At 41.1% G+C, this 23,479-nt stretch overlaps 1 protein-coding gene across 4 annotated transcripts in view; it reads left to right on the top strand.

Moving 5' to 3' along the window:
• The window catches only part of LOC106565592 (disco-interacting protein 2 homolog B-A), an 80,364-nt gene that overhangs the window by 15,634 nt on the left and 41,251 nt on the right, over positions 1-23,479 (top strand). For all 4 annotated transcript variants that reach the window (XM_045691640.2, XM_082959234.1, XM_014132884.3 and 1 more), the window contains exon 2: positions 23,252-23,323. In XM_045691640.2, the coding sequence (XP_045547596.1) occupies positions 23,252-23,323 (72 nt within the window). The remainder of the gene's footprint in view (positions 1-23,251; positions 23,324-23,479) is intronic.

The following is a 23,479-nucleotide window of genomic DNA, read 5'->3' as shown; positions in this document are numbered from 1 at the left end:
GAGTATAACAGAACTCATATGGCAGGCCAAAACCTGAGAAGATTGCATACAGGAAGTGCCCTCTCTGACCATTTCTTGGCCTTCTATAGCCTCTTTATGGAAAGTAGAGGATCTCTGCTGTAACGTGACATTTTCTAAGGCTCCCATAGGCTCTCAGAAGGTGCCAGAACTTTGAATGATGACTCTGCAGTCCCTGGCTGAAAAACAGTAGCGCATTTGGATAGTGGTCGATCTGAGAACAATGAAATGGGTGCGCGCGTGTACGTGAAGAGTCCATTTTACATTTTCAGTCTTTGAACGAAAACGACGTCTCCCGGTCGGAATGTTATCGCTATTTTACGAGAAAAATCGCATAAAAATTTATTTTAAACAGCGTTTGACATGCTTCGAAGTACGGTAATGGAATATTTTGACATTTTTTGTCACGATACGCGCCGGCGCGTCACCCTTCGGATAGTGTCTTGAACGCAAGAACAAAACGCCGCTATTTGGATATAACTATGGATTATTTGGAACCAAAACAACATTGGGTGTAAACTAGAAGTCCTGGGAGTGCATTCTGACGAAGAACAGCAAAGGTAATCCAATTTTTCTTATAGTAAATCTGAGTTTGGTGAGTGCCAAACTTGGTGGGTGTCAAAATAGCTAGCCTGTGATGGCCGGGCTATCTACTCAGAATATTGCAAAATGTGCTTTCACCGAAAAGCTATTTTAAAATCGGACATAGCGATTGCATAAAGGAGTTCTGTATCTATAATTCTTAAAATAATTATTATGTTTTTTTGTGAACGTTTATCGTGAGTAATTTAGTAAATTCACCGGAAATGTTCGGTGGGTATGCTAGATCTGAACGTCACATACTAATGTAAAAAGCTGTTTTTTGATATAAATATGAACTTGATTGAACAAAACATGCATGTATTGTATAACATAATGTCCTAGGAGTGTCATCTGATGAAGATCATCAAAGGTTAGTGCTGCATTTAGCTGTGGATTTGGTTTTTGTGACATTATATGCTAGCTTGAAAAATGGGTGTGTGATTATTTCTGGCTGTGTACTCTCCTGACATAATCTAATGTTTTGCTTTCGTTGTAAAGCCTTTTTGAAATCGGACAATGTGGTTAGATAAAGGAGAGTCTTGTCTTTTAAAATGGTGTAAGATAGTCATATGTTTGAAAAATTGAAGTTTTGGGATTTTTGAGGAATTCGTAATTTGCGCCACACCCTATCATTGGATATTGGAGCGGTGTTCCGCTAGCGGAACATCTAGATGTAAGAGGATAGCCGCATGCGCGCACTCCCTCAAATCGTCTGGAGAAAATATCCTTTCTATTTTGTTCAGCTTTGTTCAATTGTATTCTTCACACTATAAAATAATGCCATGGAATTCTAAACAAATTGTAAATGAGTGTAGCCCACAGATGTATGGCATAGCCAGATCATGACCTAACATAAGGACAACTCAGAGTATGCTGTTCTTCTGAAACAGACTACATTTTCTCCATATCATGTTTCTTTAGACCTGTCTAAAATAAATTATGGATTTATTGTGATGGTGTAGTCTATATTACATGTATTTAAAATGGTCTGCATCAATGGCTTGTAGAAGCCAGGAAATGCTAAATGTGTTTATGTTAATAAACGGTCAATTACCATGAGACCAACAGTTATTTGCTTGACAATCACTGGCTGACGATATTTCATGACCGCCACAGCCCTATTCACACCCCTTGACTTTTTCCACATTTTGATGTATTAAAGTTTGAATTTAAAATGGATTACATTTAGATTTTTTGGTCACTGGCATACACACAATAACCCATACTGTCAAAGTGGAATTATATTTTTCTGAACTTTTACAAATTAATTAATAATGAAAGCTGAAATTTCTTTGAGTTAATAAATATTCAACCCTTTGTTATGGCAAGTCTAAATGAGTTCAGGAGTAAAACTGTGCTTAACAAGTCACATAAAACATTGTATGGACTCACTCTGTGTACAGTAATAGTGTTTAACATGATTGTGTTTACAATTATCTGTAAGGTCCCTCAGTTGAGCAGTGAATTTCAAACCGAGATCCAACAACAAAGACCAGGGAAGTTTTCCAATGCCTCGCAAAGAAGGGGACGTATTGGTAGATGGGTTAAAAATTTTAAAAAACAGACACTGAGCAAAATGAAGTTACACTTTGGATGGTGTATCAATACAACCAGTCACTACAAATATACGTGTCCTTCCTAACTCAGTTGCTGGATAGGAAGGAAACTGCTCAGGGATTTCACCTTGAGGCCAATGGTGACTTTAAAACAGGTACAGAGATTAATGGCTATGATAGAAGAAAACTGAGGATGCATCAACAACATTGTAGTTACTCCACAATACTAAGCTATTGACAGAGTGAAAAGAAGGAAGCCTTTACAGAATAAAAACTATTCCTAAAAATGCATCCTGTCTACAACAAGAGACTAAAGTAATACTGCAAAAAATGTGTCAAAGCAATTAACTTTTTGTCCTGAGTACAAAGTGTTATGTTTGGGGCAAAATCCATATTTTCAAGCATAGAGGTAGCTGCATCATGTTATGGGTATGCTTGTAAACGTTAAGGACGAGGGAGTTTTTCAGGATAAAAAATAAACTGAATGGAGCTAAGCACAGGCAAAATCGTAGAGGAAAACCTGGTTCAGTCTGATTTCCACCAGACACTTGGGGTTTAATTAATCTTTCAGCAGGACAATAACCTAAAACACAATGCCAAATCTACACTGGAGTTGCTTACCAAGAACACATTGAATGTTGTAGAGTGGCTGAGTTACAGTTTTGACTTAAATCTACTTGAAAATCTATGTCAAGACCTGAATATGGTTGTCTAGCAATGATCAACAGCCAATTTGACAGAGCTAGAAGAATTTAGAAAATAATAATGGGCAAATGTTGCACAATCCAGGTGTGGAAAGCTCTTCGACTTATCCAGAAAGACTCACAGCTTTACTCGCTGCCAAAGGTGCTTCTACAAAGTATTCCATCAGGGTTGTGAATACTTATGTAAATGTAATATTTCTGTATTTCCAGTGACCAAAAAATTCTGAACCTACACATCTATGCATATCTCACCAAATTAGGAAAGACAATAAACTTTGGGAAAAAATTGTGTTTGACCAGATACAATGTTATTTCAAAGTAAACAAATTAACAACAGATTTTCAGCACGTTTATAGGGAAGGACATTCAACATATATGGCACTTATACAAATGACTGATTATTGGCTGAGAGAAATTTATAATAAAAATATTGTGGGAGCTGTTTTGTTAGACTTCAGTGCAGCTTTTGACATTATTGATCATAATCTGCTGCTGGAAAAACATATGTATTATGGCGTTACATCCCCTGCTATATTGTGGATTGAGAGTAACCTGTCTAATATAACACAGAGGGTGTTCTTTAATGGAAGCCCCTCCAACATAATCCAGGTAGAATCAGGCATTCCCCAGGGCAGCTGTCTAGGCCTCATACTTTTTTCAATTTTTACTAATGACCTGCTTCTGGCTCCTGAGTAAAGCCTGTGTGTCTATGTATGCAGATGACTCAACACTTTGCACATCAGCTACCACAGCAAGTGAAATCACTGCAACACTTAACAAAGAGCTACAGTCTGTTTCAGAATGGGTGGCAATGTCACGACTACCGCCAAAGTTGGTCCCTTTCCTTGTTACGGCGGCATTCAGCGGTCGAAGTCACCGACCTTCTAGCCATCGCTGATCCTCTTTTCATTTTCCTTTGGTTTTGTCTTGTCTTCCATCACACCTGGTTCCAATCCCATCAATTACATGTTGTGTATTTAACCCTCTGTTCCCCCTCATGTCCTTGTCGGTGATTGTTTATTGTAAGTGCTTGTGCACGTCTGTCTTTGTGTGCGTTGGGTTATGTACCCATTATTTAATTGTTCTGTTTTCCGGTGGGTTTTTTGTTATTAAACTGCGCCGTTTGGAAACACAGTTTTTGTTCTCCTGCATCTGACTTCTCTGCCGCCAGTACGCACTCCTTACAGGCAAGAAATAAGTTAGTTCTAAATATTAAAAAAATTAAAAGCATTGTATTTGGATCCAATCATTCACTAAACCCTAAACCTCAGCTAAATATTGTAATGAATAATGTGTAAATTGAACACGTTGAGGAAACTAAACTGCTTGGAGCAACCCTTGATTGTAAACTGTCATGGTCAAAACATATTGATGCAACAGTAGCTAAAATGGAGAGAAGTCTGACCATAATAAAGCACTGCTCTGCTTTCTTAAAATCGCTATCAACCAACAAGGCAGGTCCTCAGGCCCTAGTTTTGTTGCACCTGGATTACTGTCCAGTCATGTGGTCAGGTGCCACAAAGAGGGACAGAATAGGACAGCACGGCTGGCCCTTAAATGTACATGGAGAGCTAACATTAATAATATGCATGTCAATCGCTCCTGGCTCAAAGTGGAGGAGAGATTGACTTCATCACTACTTGTATTTGTGACAAGTATTGACATGTTTAATGCAATGAGCTGTCTGTTTAAACTAGCACACAACTCAGACACCTATGTATACCCCACAAGACATGCCACCAGAGGTCTCTTCACAGTCCCCAAATCCAGAACAGACTATGGGAGGCGCACAGTACTTCACAGAGCCATGACTACATGGAACTCTAGTCCACATCAAGTAACTCATGCCAGCAGTAAAATCAGATAATAAAAATATATAAAAATGCACCTGGAATAGCGGGGACTGTGAAGAGACTCATGAATAGACACAGACACACATACATACGCACATGATAACATACACACTATAGACACACGTACACATGGATTTTGTTTTGTAGAGTAACGATAACTAACAAACTTCCGTACTTGACAGTGTTCCGTAGACATGACCGTATTTTAGCAGCCAGAAAAATTCATACTTCCAGGTCAACTGTAATATCAATACCATTGTAAAGCACAATTTCTCAGCTCTCCAGCAAAATCAATGACGTGATCTTCATGCTGCCCGTCTCTGCATGATTAAAGAAGGTAGCTAAGCTCCGCCTGGTCTTTTTGCGGAGGGGGAAGCGGAGGCTACTGAGTAATAGTGAAAGATATTTAGTGTGGGGGAACTGCTTTTTTCACCCGATTTGTCCAAATTATCACCTCTAAAATTGTAATAAAACACTATAAAGAGTTTATGTAATGTGTCATTATATACCTATTTTAAGGTTTGTGCCGAATTTGAATAACTTTAGCACTGCCCTAAAAACCTTATCTTCACAAGTAAATTGCAGCTGTCAAGGCTTTTGAGAGTCATGACGGCTTGCAGTACAATTGACTAGGTATCCCTCCTTGCCCTGTCCCTTTCACTTTCTTGACTTTAATCTGCGAGAGAAGTGCCACCTCTGGTGGAAGGACGCTGTACGGCACAATGTGTTGCATAATGCATGCTCTACGATATGTTGTGATACGTCACAATGTATTGTACAGCGTCAGAGGGGTCAGGTTTTTCAACTTTTCTCGAATACTATTGGTCTATTACCATGTCAATCAACGCTTGAATAGAAACGTAATTTACACCCTGGATTTGATGCCAACACAGTTGCAACAGTCCCATTAGTTTTCATCGCAGCCTAGCGTACCGCAGCCTAATGCTGCGGTACGCAAAATCTGTACGGAAGCCAGCCACACCAATGTGTCAGAGGCAACACCATACACCTGGCAACCGTGTCAGCGTGCATGTGCCCGACCCACCATAGGAGTCGCTAGAGCGCGATGGGACAAGGACATCCCTGCCGGTCAAACCCTCCCCTAACCCGGACGACGCTGGGTCAAATGTGCGCCGCCGCATGGATCTCCCGGTCGCGGCCGGCTGCGACAGAGCCTGGACTCGAACCCTTAGACCACTGCGCCTTAGACCACTGCGCCCTGTGAAATGTAATGTAACATTTTTAATTGTATATAACTGCCTTAATTTAGCTGGACCCCAGGAATAGTGCTAATAGGGATCCATAATAAATACAAAATATGTGGAGGTCCGTGCTCTCTGATTGGCTCAAAGTCAAGTTCTTGGCCACTGACGAGCATCGCAATTCTACATGTAGAAACGTCAGGTTCCTCGGTACCTGGTCGGTATATGAGACATTTTTTGTTCTTGCATGAGAAGGAACGGCCTTCTACTGTGTTAAGTACCTATGGGCAGTCAGATTTCTTGGTGTGTCTGCACCATAACAGGGTAGTTATTTTGGCACTGACATTATCCTGTCCAAAACCAGTCATTAGTGGATTGTGTTTTAAAAGTGTGTTATTGTGTGTGTGCAGTGTGTGCATGCTCCACAGACATCCTCTGTGGAGGAGGTGGTTGTTGGGCTGTGAGTGTGTTTGTGATAACAGAGCAGAGCACAGGGGTGGGTGTAATGTGTCAGCCTGTCATTGTGATAAGGTATTTGAGTAGGAGGAGCAGGACAGGAGCTTCTGTTGTAAGACAGGTGTGGTATGATTCAGTTGGGCCTTGCCTAACACTGTTGTCTTGCCCTGAAAGGAGAGGGGGAGGAGAGAGAGAGAGGGTGACTGTCAAAGTTTCACCTTTCTCAGTGCAGTATCACTCTGCTCCCACTCCCCTTCGGTGTCCCCCTCACCACGCACACATACGCACACATACATAGCAGGTACTAACTTCCTTGTCCACACTGTCTTGCTGTTAGGCCAATGACAGCATGAAGGGGTTTCTTTGTTCTTGATCTCCCCAACAGAAAGAATGAGTGTGTGAACAGCTTTTCCCCACCCAGGAGTAGAGTGTCATTAGTGCGTAGTGTGTAACATGAGTCACCTGTCTTTACCTGTGTGTGGACACACCCTGCTGTTGAAGTTACTGAGTGGGAAGCAGTTCCTCTAGAGAGAGAAACCTCAATGGAAAAAGGAGGGGTGAATTCAAACTCCGGTGAGCTCCTGCCCAGGTGTGTGTGTGTGTGTGTGTGCGTGCGTGCGTGCGTGCGTGCTTGCTTGCTTGCTTGGGTTAGGGCTGTTCTCACAGTGCTGCAAGAAAACGATGTCAAAGAACAGAAGATTTAGCACTGGAGAACATGACATCACCCTCAGAGACAGGAAACCAGTGTGGAGAGAATGTGAGTGAGAGAGAATTATTGTGCTCTTTTTTCCAACATTTAAAGAAGGCCTTTCAATGAAAAAAATATTGTCACGTGTGTGTGACAGAGGGACTTACAGCAAAAAGGAAAACAATTCCTAAAAAATGTAATATCTTCAAAAGAACAGTTGAGAGTGAGTCATAGCAGGCTAGGGCTTCAGAACAGACAGACAAAGGCCTGTTGGGGGAGAGGGTTGAGAAGCAGGAGGACAGACAGGGGGGTGGTGTGTGTGGGAAATCTTTTGGCACAGTAGAGGCAATTAGATTTAGAATAGTGTAAGAAGGAACAGTGGGGATGTGGTTGGTTGGCTCCTTGAAAACAGGGTTTTATTTTCGTTAGAAAAGTGGAGTAAATGCTTGCTAAACAAGCTATATGACTGTGTGTTGGTTAGCCTAACTACAGGGTATCAATGGGAAGCTGTAAGTTAGTGGGACAGATGGGTGGCGATACTGTGTGGGTCCACGTACTTGTGTGCATGTGTTGTAACGGGGTTATCTTTTGGCAGGAGTGGGCTGGTTGGCTGCTGGTAGAGGAAACCCTGGGGGAGGGTTTAATAGGATGTTTGTTACACATATAGAAACATGCTGGTTCCTTGGGAAAGGCTGTTTGGCTGTTTCACACAAGTTCCCTCTAGGGATGCACGATATATCGGTAAGCATATCGGAATCGGCCGGTATTAGCTAAAAATGCCAACATCGGCATTGGCCCGATGTCTAGTTTAACGGCGATGTGCAAAACCAATGTCAAAGCTGATGTGCATGCCTATATAGCATAAGTAGATGATGTAATGACGCCACAAAAAATACAGCGCTACACAGAACAAAAGCAGAAAAATGATAAGCGCACAATTCCAACAACTAAACAAGTTCAAGTTGAGCAGTCATTTGAAAGAGTAAGAAAATTTCAATGAGACAATTGAAAGGCGAAATCCATTAACGCCAAGATAACGGAATTCATTGCCTTTGACAATCAACCGTGCTCTGTCGTGGATGATGTTGGCTTTCACCGACTGGTCAAGCCCCGGTACACACAATTTTTCCAGATGTTTTTCAGATGTTGCCCTACCGGAGTTGACATTTGGACCAGCAATATCAGCCCCATGAGCATTATGAGTCTGACAGCACAGTGGGTCGACAAGGATTTCCTAATTAGGAAAGCCATATTGCATGCTCAAGAATGTGCTGGTTCTCATACCGCTGCTGCCATTTCAATGGCATTTGAGAACATGTTTGAAACTTGGAAACATGAATACTCCTAGAACAACTGACTTGAGAAATAAGCTAAACTGCGTCTGCAGCAGACGTGATACCCTCTGTCATGGCATTGAAAAGCCTGCTCAACGAAACTGCCGACAGACCATGGGGTTAAAACTTACTAAAGTACTCGAGGCTGTGAACAAGCGATTCGGTGACATTCTCTCTAAGCCTCTTTATTGTGTTGCCACCATGCTCGATGCTAGGTACAAGGACCGCTACTTCGACGCAGACAAGAAATGGTTTACGTGAAATGTTACATACACAGCTTGGACAAGGTGGAACGGACACAATGACAGTGCGCACAGAGGAAGAGAGGCCACGGACAGATGGAGCTGAAACTTCACTGCTCTTGACATGCATGTTGAAATTCTGGTTGAGAATGAAACGATTGAACAAGTGAACAATGAAACAGCACAGCAAGTAAGTGAAAGAAATAGGTTTTGATTATGTTTTATTGGTAATGGGGACATAATTAAAAGCCAACAAAATACATTTTTGGTCAGTCTGGTGTGGTGTGTGTGTGTGTGTAACCTTTATTTAACAACATGAATAATATTCAAGGTGGACGAATGCATAGCCTTTTATAACGTATTGGAACGAGGGTACCCAACATGAAGTAGCGCGCCAGGTGTCTAATGGGACATCACCGTTCCATGGCTCTTGTTCGGTCAGATCTCCCTCCAGAAGACTCAAAACACTTTGTAAAGGCTGGTGACATCTAGTGGAAGCAATAGGAAGTGCCAAAATATTCCTAAACCCCTGTGTATTTCAATGGGAGAGGTTTAAAGTCAATACAACACATCAGGTATCCACTTCCTGTCAGAAAATGTCTCAGGGTTTTGCCTGCCAAATGAGTTCTGTTATACTCACAGACACCATTCAAACAGTTTTGGAAACTTTAGAGTGTTTTCTATCCATATATAATAAGTATATGCATATTCTAGTTACTGGGTAGGATTAGTAACCAGATTAAATCGGGTACATTTTTTTTATCCAGACGTGCAAATGCTGCCCCCTAGACCCAACAGGTTAACTAGGCAAGTCAGTTAAGAACAAATTCTTATTTAGAATGACGGGCTACGCCGGCCAAACCCAGACGAAGCTGGGCCAATTGTGCGCCGCCCTATGGGGCTCCCAATCACTGCCGGATGTGATACAGCCTGATTTCGAACCAGGGACTGTAGTGACGCCTCTTGCACTGAGATGCAGTACCTTAGACCGCTGTGTCCATGTGTGTGTTTTAGCTATTTAACTGTACTAGAATGCTTAAATGGCCGCTAAAACTTTAAATATAGTTTATCTGTATCGTTTTTTTTTGTCAAGGAAAATATTGGATATCTGTATCAGCCAAAAATGTAATATCGGTGCTTCCCTAGTTCCCTCCTTAGCTCTCCCAGACTCAACACAGGGCTGGGCAGTATCATGTATTTTACTACATACTGGTGTTGATGCACGGACCGTTTTTAGTTTACCTTCTATAACGGTAGTTGAATGATTGGTTTGTTAAAAGTGATATGCCGTGTGTAACGTCCAGTTTTCTAGTTCACAACTCGACTTGAGTCATCCATCTCCGCTCTCTCTCTCCATACTGCTTTCCACACAGACCTAGCCCCAGCCCTGTCACTCAAGGAGCGCATTTGTTGTTGCTTGACCACAAGACACTTGCATTCAGTCTGTATGGTCAATGCAGCACATGCACAATGTTGATGACAACGATGTTGTTTCCACTTTGCTTCTTAATATAAATCCACAAGCGTTCTATTACTACACTTAGTTTATTGTATCTGCAAACAGCTAGTTTGTATTTTCCTAGCAAGTTTTAGCTAAATCGTGTTAGGCACTAATGCTAATTGCTAGTTAGCTGGCTAGCTAGCTAATATATGTACTGAGTCAGGGCAAACGTAGCTGGCAAATACAGCCTGATACCAGTGCTGGTGTAGGCCTAAATCAGCATGTTATTTTTGCAAAAGTATCTTCTAAATCAAAGAGGAACAGGCGAAGCATGAATATGTTGGCTACATGAAGAAACAGAAGATTACACTGGAGAACACTGGAGAACATTTCTTTCCTAGGGTCCCCTAGGAAAGAAACACTGACCATCACTTTGGTTCCTACCCTGTCACAATAACTCCTCCCTGGCATTTTCATTCATTGTTATGTCAAACAACACTGTATTCAAAGTGCTCATTATTATTTACAGTATCAGTCAAAAGTTTGGACACACCTAGTCATTCCAGGGTTTTTCTTTATTTTTACAATTTTCTTCTGCATTGTAGAATAATAGTGAAGACATCAAAACTATGAAATAACACATTGAATCATGCAGTAACGAAAAAGTGTTAACCTCTCTGGGCTAGGTGGCACCAAATCGTCCCACCTACGTAACAGCCAGTGCAATCCCGTGGCGCGTTATTCAAAAACCTTAGAAATGCAAAACCTTCAATTTTTCAAACATATGACTATTTTACACCATTTTAAAGATAAGACTCTCGTTAATCTAACCACACTGTCCGATTTCAAAAAGGCTTTACAACGAAAGCAAAACATTAGATTATGTCAGCAGTGTACCCAGCCAGAAATAATCAGACACCCATTTTTCAAGCTAGCATATAATGTCACATAAACCCAAACCACAGCTAAATGTAGCACTAACCTTTGATGATCTTCATCAGATGACAACCCTAGGACATTATGTTATACAATACATGCATGTTTTGTTCAATCAAGTTCATATTTATATCAAAAACCAGCTTTTTACATTAGCATGTGACTAGCATGTGACAAGCATTCCCACCGAACACTGCCGGTGAATTTACTAAATTACTCACGATAAACGTTCACAAAAAGCATAACAATTATTTTAAGAATTATAGATACAGAACTCCTCTATGCACTCGATATGTCCGATTTTAAAATAGCTTTTCGGTGAAAGCACATTTTGCAATATTCTCAGTAGATAGCCCGGCATCACAGGGCTAGCTATTTAGACACCCAGCAAGTTTAGCACTCATCAAAGTCAGATTTACTATAAGAAAAATGTTATTACCTTTGCTGTCTTCATCAGAATGCACTCCCAGGACTTCTACTTCAACAACAAATGTTGTTTTGGTTCGAAATAATCCATAGTTATATACAAACAGCGGCGTTTTGTTCGTGCGTTCAAGACACTATCCGAAAGGGTAAATAAGGGTTACGAGCATGGCGCAATTCGTGACAAAAAAATTCTAAATATTCCATTACCGTACTTCGAAGCATGTCAACCGCTGTTTAAAATCAATTTTTATGCCATTTTTCTCGTAAAAAAGCGATAATATTCCGACCGGGAATCTGCATTTAGGTAAACAGACAAAAAAAAAATAAAGCATTCGGTCGACTCGGGCACGCGCCTAAGCCCACAGTACTCTGAACGGCCACTTGCCAAACGCGATAAAGTGTTTCAGCCAGAGCCTGCCTCGATATCGTTCAGCTTTTTCCCGGGCTCTGAGAGCCTATGGGAGCCGTAGGAAGTGTCACGTTAGAGCAAAGATCCTAAGTCTTCAATAAAAACAGCCTAGATGAAACACATCTTGTCAGACAGGCCACTTCCTGCATGGAATCTTCTCAGGTTTTGGCCTGCTATATGAGTTCTGTTATACTCAGACACCATTCAAACAGTTTTTAAAAATTTAGGGTGTTTTCTATCCAAAGCCAATAATTATATGCATATTCTAGTTACTGGGCAGGAGTAGTAACCAGATTAAATCGGGTACGTTTTTTATCCGGCTGTGTCAATACTGCCCCCTAGCCCTAACAGGTTAAACAAATCAAAATATATATTATATTTTAGATTCTTCAAAGGAGCCACCCTTTGCCTTGATGACAGTTTCGCCCACGCTTGGCATTCTCTCAACCAGCTTCATGAGGTAGTCACCTGGAATTCATTTAAATAACAGGTGTGCCTTGTGACGTGACTATCATTAATGTGATGACATGCTATTTATCAAATAATTACCTAGCGTTTAATTATTACCCGATTTTAAATTAACCCCTGTGCGGCCTCGGACATCCAGCGAAAAACCCTAGCGCCATTAGCATAACAAAATGTAATACTTTTTTTTTTTCAATTTTTTTTTCAAATTATATCGTTTTATAGATACACCTCTCCTGAATCGAACCACGTTGTCCGATTTCAAAAAGGCTTTACAGCAAAAGCAAAACATTAGATTATGTTAGAGGAGTATATCATAAAAGTAGCCACATAGCCATTTTCCAACCAACCACATGCATCACAAATAACCAAAAAATAGCTAAATGCAGCACTAACCTTTGACAATCTTCATCAGATGACACACCTAGGACATCATGTTACACAATACATGCATTCTTTTGTTCGATAAAGTTCATATTTATATATAAAAACAGCATTTTACATCGGTGCGTAACGTTGACTAACTATTTTCCCTCAAATGCATCCGATGAAACAGCGCTACAATTTACTAAATTACTATCCGAAAACATTTTTAAAATGTAATATTGTCATTCTAAGATTTATAGATGAATATCTCTTGAAAGCACCTGTAATGCCAGATTTAAAAATAACTTTACTGGGTAATCACACTTTACGATAAAAGGGGATGCGATACTCAGAACAATAGGCTAGCAATACAGGTCAGCGCCATCTTGGAACAATCGCATATCAAATCTAGTCTTGTATACTATTGTCAATAATCCCTTACCTTTGATTAGCTTCATCCTTAGGCACTTCCAGGAATCCCAGGTCCACAACAAATGTATTTTCGTTCGAAAAAGTTCATCCTTTATGTTCCATTAGCTTGTTGTTGTTAGCGCGTTCTGAAGGCTGCACCAAAAGTTCCGACGTGCGCGGGGCTACTCTTTCAACAAAATGCATTTTTTTCTTATTTAGGTTCTTTCAAACATGTCAAACGTTGTATAACATAAATCTTTAGGGCCTTTTTCAACCAGAGCTCCAATAAGATTCGAGGGGGACGATTGCATTGTGTTTCAAAACGTTTCGAAAGGGGAGGGTAGCTAGGGGCGCCGGCGTCATAATGGTGATGGCCCTCTCCGTGTGACCACGTTCCACAGCGTGTCATTCTGTCAGTTTTCACAGTAGGAGACTCAAATCACTTTGTAAAGACTGGGGACATCTAGTGGAAGCAATAGGAAGTGCTCAATGAACCATAGCTCACGGTGTGACTAATAGGCAACGTGATGAAGTTGAGTCAGCAATTCAGAATTCCACTTCCTGTTTCGATCTGTTTCGGGGTTTTGACTGCCATATGAGTTCTGTTATACTCACAGACACCATTCAAACAGTTTTAGAAACTTTAGGGTGTTTTCTATCCACAAGTATTAATTATATGCATATCCTAGCTTCTGAGTTTGAGTAGTAGGCCTTTTAAAATGGGCACACATTTTTTTCAAAATGCGCTGTGGCGCCCCCTATCCTAGGCGACCGTCAAGAGGTTAATCATGTAACAATTAAATCATTAGGAATCTGGGGCACCACGGGAAAAGTTTGTTTAATGAGTTACCGTTTCCAGAATTACCTCAAGAATATTTCAGAAAATATCGATATCGTACCAGTCATCAACCGATCATTTCCTCATATCAGTCTCATTCTGAACGTCGTTGACCTCGTAAATCTGCACGAACCCTAGCCTAAGTGATGAATCGGCGATACACAAATTGGCTTAATTATTTATTTACTAACTAAATAATCACACATAAATACATAAACACACACAGTATAGGTTATTGATTACTAGCATAATACAATGACTAAAGTCCCTAGTGCACTAACAAAAACATGACCGTTTGGTTACACAATGGAAAGGGAGGGGCATGTAGGGAGAGACAGAGTCAACTTATCGTACATACATGTAAAAGTTATGCTCATGGGAATATGAATACTTTGCACATGAATGACCGCTCATTCAGAAAAGAAATGCAACATATTTTACGTGTAGATGTCTTTCTCTGTTGAACTCGATGTTCTATGGGAAGTTATCAAGGGGTGTAAGACTCTGGTTTGTCATCCAGATGTCACAAAGTCCTTTGTGGTTGTATGCTTCTTTGTCTCGGAGTGTTCATTAGATTGGATAGTTCAGAGGTGTACCACGGAGTGTTCACAGGGACTTGTTCTTCCCTCGGTTCGTTAGACTGGATCCTTCAAATGTTACACACGCCATGGTTTTTGGTTGAGTTTACTAGACTACCAGTATTTAAACAGCTGCAGACTGAATGTTCCGGTGTAGCCTTTATCTTCTTCACCCGAGAGTTTCAGAGGGTCTTACTATTTTCCGGTCTGGTAGTTTTAAACCATTTGTGGACTAGTCCTCATGTTCTCTGGTCTGATATGTTAATTCTTCAGCAAGTACTTATAAACACTCGCCTTGGAGGGCGGTTCCATCACGTTGACACAATGTCTGTGCCCACTTGGGCGTGGTTACCGACTGAGCAAAAGTCTATATGAAAAACAATTCTCATTTAGAGGGATAAAGTCACATTTATCTTTTCAAAAGTATTCTTATACTTAATACTTTATTTCGTACAATATTTAGATGCAAACCTGATAACTGGAAAGTGTACACCCTCATAGATACAGTTGTTTAGTTATACCATCCTTAATGACATCACAAAATAATAAATATTTGACAGGATTATTCTTTAAATACCCCCCGACCATTCCAAACGTTTGGATTTCAAAACTAATGTTCCAATGTCCAATCTTTTGAGGTTAGAGTTTTTAGCAATAGTTGTTTTGTGGAATTTCTTTCCTTAACCCCTCTAGGGGAGGTGGGACGAAATTGTCCCACACTATTCAACAGCCAGTGACAAATCAGAGCGCCAAATTTAAAACCACAAAATGTCATAATTCAAGTTCTCAAACATAGGACTATTTTACCCCATTTTATAGATACACTTCTCCTGAATCGAACCACGTTGTCCGATTTCCAAAAGGCTTTACAGAGAAAACAAAACATTAGATTATGTTAGGAGAGTACATAGACACAAATAATCACACAGCCATTTTCCAAGCAAGCATATATTTACATTTACATTTACGTCATTTAGCAGACGCTCTTATCCAGAGCTACTTACAAATATATGTCACATAAACCCAAACCACAGCACTAACCTTTGATGATCTTCATCAGATGACACTCCTAGGACATTATGTTATACAATACATGCATGTTTTGTTCAATCAAGTTCATATTTATATCAAAAACCAGCTTTTCACATTAGCATGTGATGTTCAGAACTAGCATACCTACCGAAAACTTCTGGTGAATTTACTAAATTACTCACGATAAACGTTGACAAAATACATAACAATTATTTTAAGAATTATAGATACAGAACTCCTTTATGCAATCGCTGTGTCCGATTTTAAAATAGCTTTTCGGCGAAAGCACATTTTGCAATATTCTGAGTACATAGCTCGGCCATCATGGCTAGCTAATTTGACACCCACCAAGTTTGGGGCTCACTAAACTCAGAATTACTATTAGAAAAATTGGATTACCTTTGCTGTTCTTCGTCAGAATGCACTCCCAGGACTTCTACTTCAACAACAAATGTTGTTTTGGTTCGAAATAATCCATAGTTATATCCAAATACTGACGATTTGTTCATGCGTTCAGGTCACTATCCAATCAGTGACGCACAAGCGCATTTCGTGACAAAGAAATTCAAAATATTCCATTACCGTACTTAGAAGCATGTCAAACGCTGTTTAAAATCAATTTTTATGCTACTTTTCTCGTAAAACAGCAATAATATTCCAACCGGGCAACGTTGTATTCATTCAAAGGCTGAAAGAAAAAAAAATGGAGAAGTCTCGTGAACGCGCATCTCAGTCTCACTGTCCCCAGGCTGACCACTTACAAACAGAGCTGTTGTACTTTGCCCAGAGACAGCAGACACCCCATTCCACTTTCTGGCGGCTTTAGAGAGCCAGTGGAAGCCTTAGAAAATGTCACGTTACAGCACAGATGCTGTATTTTCGATAGAGATGCTACAGAAGGACAACAAATTGTCAGACAGGGCACTTCCTGTATGGAATCTTCTCAGGTTTTGGCTTGCCATATGAGTTCTGTTATACTCACAGACACCATTCAAACAGTTTTAGAAACTTTAGAGAGTTTTCTATCCAAATCTACTAATTATATGCATATTATACCACAACAGGTTAATGCGTTTGAGCTAATCAGTTGTGTTTTGACAAGGTAGGGGTGGTATACAGAAAATAGCCCTATTTGGCAAAAGACCAAGTCCATATTATGGCAAGAACAGCTCAAATAAACAAAGAAAAACGACAGTCCATCATTACTTTAAGTCATGAAGGTCAGTCAATGCGGACAATTGTGCAGTCGCAAAAACCATCAAGGGCTTTGATGAAACTGGCTCTCATGAGTAACCGCCACAGGAAAGGAAGACCCAGAGTTACCTCTGCTGCAGAGGATAAGTTCATTAGAGTTACCAGCCTCAGAAATTGCAGCCCAAATAAATGTTTCACAGAGTTCAAGTAACAGACGCATCTCAACATCAACTGTTCAGAGGATACTGCGTGAATCAGGCCTTCATGGTCGATTGCTGGAAAGAAACCACTACTAAAGTACACCAATAAGAAGAAGAGACTTGCTTGGGCCAAGAAACACGAACAATGGACATTAGACCGATGGAAATCTGTCCTTTGGTCTGATGAGTCCAGATTTTTGATTTTTGGTTCCAACCGCTGTGTCTGAAATGACTGTAAGAAATGCATAAATTGAAGGAAATGCAGTATTTAAAAAAAAGTTGAATTGAACAGTTTAAAACAATCAGAATGGAGAAATACCCATTTGAAATCACTTTGAATGTATGTGTTGCCACAGGAGGGCCACGCACTACTCAGAAAGCAAATTTAGAACTTTTATTCAAAAATATAAATACTATCAAACCGTCAAAAAATGGAAGAATACTGTGATATGATTTTTTGGCCATATCGCCCAGCCCTAACACACATGCGCTACACTCAAACCATCATCGCTCAGATGTTGTACAAAATACCAAACAGTTAGCCCAGCAACCATAGCCAAATTTCAGGTAAAGAAAATCCCGTTAAAATCATTAGGTCTTGGAACGATATGAAACATTGTAATCTTGAACATGCTCCCTCTGATCGCCTTATGGAGTATTTCCATCAGCTTTAAATAGCATGGCTGAGCACACACACGCACAGACAGAATACACATCAGTGCATGTAGGGTGCTGCAGAGGAAGAGTGGGAGGACCATATGTCATCCTGTTTCCTGGTTCCAACTCATCACCTCTATCATATGTCACGAACCGGCTCGAAGTTCGTAACAAAAAGGGAGACAAAGTGGAGATAAAGAATAACAAAATATATTTATTAACTGTAGTAAACTAAATAGAATTAACAATGGTGTGTGTAGTCAGTAATCAGTAGTGTAAGTGAGTATTTGCGTGTATAAATGTGACAGCGAGGGGTGTTGAAAGGTGCCCAAACAAACAAACAAACAAACAAACAAACAAACAAACAAACAAACAAACAAACAAACAAACAAACAAACAAACAAACAAACAAACCGGCCACAAAAAAATGTCACAACCAAACTCTATCAGTGTGTTTGCATGGAGAGAGTCTCCTCAATAAATGGGGAAGAGGTGTATTTATCCCGGGACACACCCGAGCCCAGGTGTGCCCCATTTCGCTGACGACCCTCCCGGCTCCGCCCACCGACATCCTATTAAGGAAAACAAGAGCAAAGAGAAAGAATTCGGCAGACAGAGTGGGAGGGTCGTCACACATATCAGTGAGGTTAAGCCTCTGCCTACTGTGACATGATTTCAGGTAGACTTGTTTTTATGTCACACATTCTCCCTCTATGCTATGCTCTTCCTACATCAGAGATATTGTCTGGTCACAAGCAGGAACTACTATTCTGAAACCCATTGAATCACTCTACAAACAAACACTTAAGATATTTGATAACAAACCAAACAGTTATCAACATTGTCATATAATTTGTTGAAAATGTAGAAAATAGTAAAAATAAAGAAAAACCCTTGAATGAAATGTCCTTGTTTTTGAAAGAAAAGCAATTTTTTTTGTCCATTAAAATAACATCAAATTGGTCAGAAATACAGTGTAGACGTTGTTAATGTTGTAAATGACTATTGTAGCAGTTAACGGCAGATTTTTTTATGGAATATCTACATAGGCGTGCAGAAGCACATTATCAGCAACTATCACTCCTGTGTTCCAATGGCACGTTGTGTTAGCTAATCCAAGTTTATCATTTTAAAAGGCTAGTTGATCATTAGAAAACCCAACGCTGTGTACTACTCCCTTCACAGAACAGTGCAAACTGGCTCTAACCAGAATATAAAGAGGAGCGGAGGCCCCGGTGTACAACTGAGCAAGACGACAAGTACATTAGAGCGTCTAGTTTGAGAAACAGACGCCTCACAAGTCCTCAACTGGCAGCTTCAATAAATAGTACCCGCAAAACACCAGTCTCAACGTCAACAGCGAAGAGGGGAATCTGGGATGCTGGCCTTCTAGGCAGAGTTCCTATGTCCAGTGTCTGTGTTCTTTTGCCCATCTTAAACTTTTCTTTTTATTGGCCATTCTGAGAAATGGCTTTTTCTTTGCAACTCTGCCTAGAAGGCCAGCATCCCTGATTTGCCTCCTTAGTGTTGACGTTGAGACTGATGTTTTGCGGGTACTATTAAATGAAAAAAAGGTAAATGCAGGTAGCCATTTGATTAGCTATTTTTAGCAGTCTTGTTTAGCAGTCTTATGGCTTGGGGGTAGAAGCTGTTCAGGGTCCTGTTTGTTCCAGACTTGGTGCACTGGTACCGCTTGCCATGCAGTAGCAGAGAGAACAGTCTATGGCTTAGGTGGCTGGAGTCTTGGACAATTTTTGAGGCCTTCCTCTGACACCGCCTGGTATAGAGGTCCTGGATGGCAGGGAGCTCAGCTCCAGTGATGTACTTACCACCCTCTGTAGCGCCTTCTGTCGTTCCCTCTGGGTGTGTGCGGACCATGTTAATTCCTTAGCGATGTGGACACTAAGGAACTTGAAGCTCTCGACACGCTCCACTACAGCCCCATCATCAGGAAATCCAGGATCCAGTTGCAGAGGGATGTGTTCAGTCCCAGGGTCCTGAGCTTGATGATTAGCTTGGAGGGGACTATGGTGTTGAATGCTGAGCTATAGTCAATGACCTGCATTATTACATAGGTATTCCTTTTGCCCAGCTGGGATAGGGCAGTGTGGAGTTGGTGTTGCAGGGATGTAGCTTTTTTTGGCGCCATCAAGAAAATAAAGAGATCAATCTGAAATCACCCAGATGGAATAGTGTTTACTTTGAGAACGGTTTGCCCCAGTCGCCCCACCCCCATCCACATCCCTCTTCCCTCTTCAGTGGAACAGTCTGCTCACATGAGCTAAAAATAAGTTGTGTGAGTAAGCCAGGCCAACTGTACTGTTCATGCATTACTTATGGTAGTGTTAGCTTGTTCCCATCCTTGTCTTTAAAAAAAAGACTAACTCTGTTTCTGAGTGTGAGTGTATTCAGTAGGGAGTAAATACTGAATAGTCCTGTATCTCAGTGTGGTCCTTTGTAGCTCAGTGTGGTCCTTTGTAGCTCAGTGTGGTCCTTTGTAGCTCAGTGTGGTCCTCTGTAGCTCAGTGTGGTCCTCTGTAGCTCAGTGTGGTCCTCTGTAGATCAGGTAGTACATCGTTGAGATGGGTTCGATTCCCGGGACCACCCGTACATACGTAAAATGTATGCACGCATGACTGTAAGTCACTTTGGATAAAAGCGTCTAAGTGGCATACAAAAGTTTGGACACACCTACTCATTCAAGTGTTTTTCTTTATTTTTACTATTTTCTACCTTTGTAGAATAATAGTGAAGATATCAAAACTATGAAATAACACATATGGAATCATGTAGTAACCAAAAAAGTGTTAAACAAATATATTTAATATTATAGATTCTTCAAAGTAGCCACCCTTTGCCTTGATGACAGCTTTGCACACGCTTGGCATTCTCTCAACCAGCTTCATGATGTTGTCACGCCATCCCATCTGGTTGCAGAAAATAGTAAAAATAAAGAAAAACCCTGGAATGAGTAGGCGTGTCCAAACTTTTGACTGATACTGTATATTATTTATATTATTATTATATTAACTAACCTGCTAACGTGAACAGACAGTGTGTTTTGTATAATGCCGCTGTATCTCGCGTATGCTGTGACCCACAGCACTGGGGAGTTGCGTTAACAACACACTGTCCTTGACTCCATGCCCAATGGGGATAGTAATTATTTATTTCACTGTGGTAGATGTGACAATCTGAGTGGGTGTGAGCGTGAATCGGTATCTGTGTCCAAAATGATCTTGTGGATGAGTCCAAACATATGTGTACATTATGTAGAGTGTTTGCGTACTGTCTTTTCAGGGGGAAACCCTCCTCTAATCGCTTTAGTCCTATAGAATCCCTATAGAAGGTGACTGGCACAACTAGAACATCTAAACCTCACCTTGGCTTTTCCTGCCTGTGTGTGTCTTCAGGCAAGCTTCTAATTTGTAATCTGGGTTTCGGTTCGCTGCCCACTGAGAGCTTTCCCAGATGATACGACCAAGGAGGAATCTCATCTCTGGCCTCAGATAAACAGATCACCCGTTCTGATTGGGTGAAGCATCAGACACAGGAAACCATTGTTCATTATCTAACCGTTTTTGGAACGTAATCTCAGACTCAGCAGCACCTGTGATATAATGTTTCAATAACGGACCAAGTTGGACGGAGTTGATTTGGAGGCAGGGCAGTCAGGGGTTCGTTCAACAGCTGTTAATTCCTTAAGCGTTCCTCTGTTTGCCAGAGAGGCCCTTGGACTATTGCTGCTTTGGTTTACTTGTTAGAATAAATGTGTAGTTCCATTCACCCTGACAGCTGTCTTAGTCCCAGCTAGAGTAGTGGCTTTCTGTTTGACTGGACTTTGGCCCCCTATGTTGCACCTTGAGTAGGCAGACCTTATGTGAAGTGGTGAGATTGGGGTGTACGGTGCAGATTTTCAATGAGGCAGCTAATACTCCTCTCCTCCAGATCTAACAGGCCTCATTCAAATTGAACTCAGATGATGATGGTGGTGGTGATAATGATGATGATAACAGCAGTTTTAATGTTGGCTAGGTTTTGCTCACAGTGGTGGGCCCAGTAGGGGTCAGATAGTGCCTGGCTGGCTCCCATGGTTCAGGGAGAGGGGGTAGGTAGGACAGGGGGCTTGAGGGAGGACATATTTATCATCTGTGTTCACCAGGGGTGATGGCGAGGGGAATGCATTCCAGATGGGGGGGGGTGTGTGTGTGTGTGCGTGGCGTCAGTGCTTACGGAGGCGGTTGGCAGAGAGACTGCTCTGCTTCAAGGCCAGATTCTCAGGCAGATAGCTAGGTCGGGTGAGAGAGTGAGAAAAAGAGAGAAAGTAGAGAGCTGACTGAGACACAAGCTCACTATGACCTGCCATCACACCAACTCAGCACTCATCCACCTCTGTGTACCCCTCCTTTCCTCCCCTAACTCTCCTCTTCTCCCCCCTGTCTCTTTCTCCTCCTCCATATTATTCCTCTATCTTATTTCTCCTCCTCTGTCCTCCCCCTCATTCTCTTGTGTATATCTCTGATTCATCCCATCCTGCTCTGGCATCCATGTGTCTCCATATTTAGTTCACTCTCTTCCTCCACTTCCTCCTTTCATCCTGTCACTGGAGTCACACCAACACTTTCATCATCCAGCTCACATGTCTTTCCATCCGTCCTTCTCTCCGCCAGAGCACTGCCGCTAAGCACTTGACACTAGTAGCTAGCTACTTTAATCTATCACTGTTTTCTGGTCATCTCTGTTGTCTTTCCTTCTCCCTCTTTTCATTCCTTCTTTAATTTGCTTAATCCCTCCGTCTCCCTCCCTCTCGTCCCTCTCGTCCCTTGTGTGTCTCTCTCTCTCTCTCACTCTCACTCTCACTCTCTCACACTCTCACTCTCACTCTCTCTCTCACTCTCTCTCACTCTCTCTCACTCTCTCACACTCTCTCTCACACTCTCTCACACTCTCTCTCACACTCTCATACTCTCACTCTCTGTCTCAAATGGGAGTGACTTATAAAAGGCCTGTGTTTGAACAGGTAATACACCACACCTTGTTTAGGATAGAGGGTTATTACCAGGGTTGCCAAGGTCTGATGTGGGAGTTGGGAATCCAACTACAGTCAGTTCAATTATGTTTCTATCCCCGGTTTGCCTTTTTGCATTAGTTTCAGGGTGTATGGGTGGTCCGGTGCCATTCGAAAATACTGATGACAAATTTCTTACATAATAACATTTGCATTGGAATTCTTCCTATGTAATCCACAGAGAGGAGGCAAAAAGAGTAAAAAAAATTGCCATCAAGGTATCATTGTAGATATTTCCCCCAAATGTCTGAAGATTTCAGACATGAAAAGAAAACCACTTACTCTGTAATCCTTAAACTGTTTGGTCAGAATATTCTAGTATTTCTTCATCAAAGTTGGACATTGTGTTTGTTTCTGCCTCTGTGTGTGTACTACAGTAACTTTTCTGAGGAATAAGTTAACAAAATGAATAAATAGCACTTGCTCTTTACATAAAGAACACACTGCTCATTTTTGTTCAACTGAGTCTGTTTGACCACTGTAGGTTTGATGCAGACAGTAGCCTATGTATATGTACAGCCTGCTGAATTAGTATCTGTGTATGTTGTATGTCTGTTTGATCACGTCACTGACCAATGTTCTCTTCTTTTCTCAGGTGATATCACACAGAAGGGATATGAGAAGAAAAGGACTAAACTTCTGCTTCCCTTCTTTATTCATACACCAGGTGAGAAACAAACAAGCATTTCGCTGCACCCGCTATAGCATCTGCTAAACTGTCTACATGACCAATAAAATGTGATTTGATTGACCTTATCCTGGATACAACATCTCCCCATAATGCCACTCAGGCCTATGAGAACATACCTTCAATATTCAACTA

This window comes from Salmo salar, chromosome 12 (assembly GCF_965601325.2).
Source record: "Salmo salar chromosome 12, fSalSal1, whole genome shotgun sequence".
Taxonomy (NCBI): Eukaryota; Metazoa; Chordata; class Actinopteri; order Salmoniformes; family Salmonidae; genus Salmo; species Salmo salar.
The sequence above is the reverse complement of the archived record's forward strand: the minus strand, read 5'-3'. Positions and strand labels throughout refer to the sequence as shown.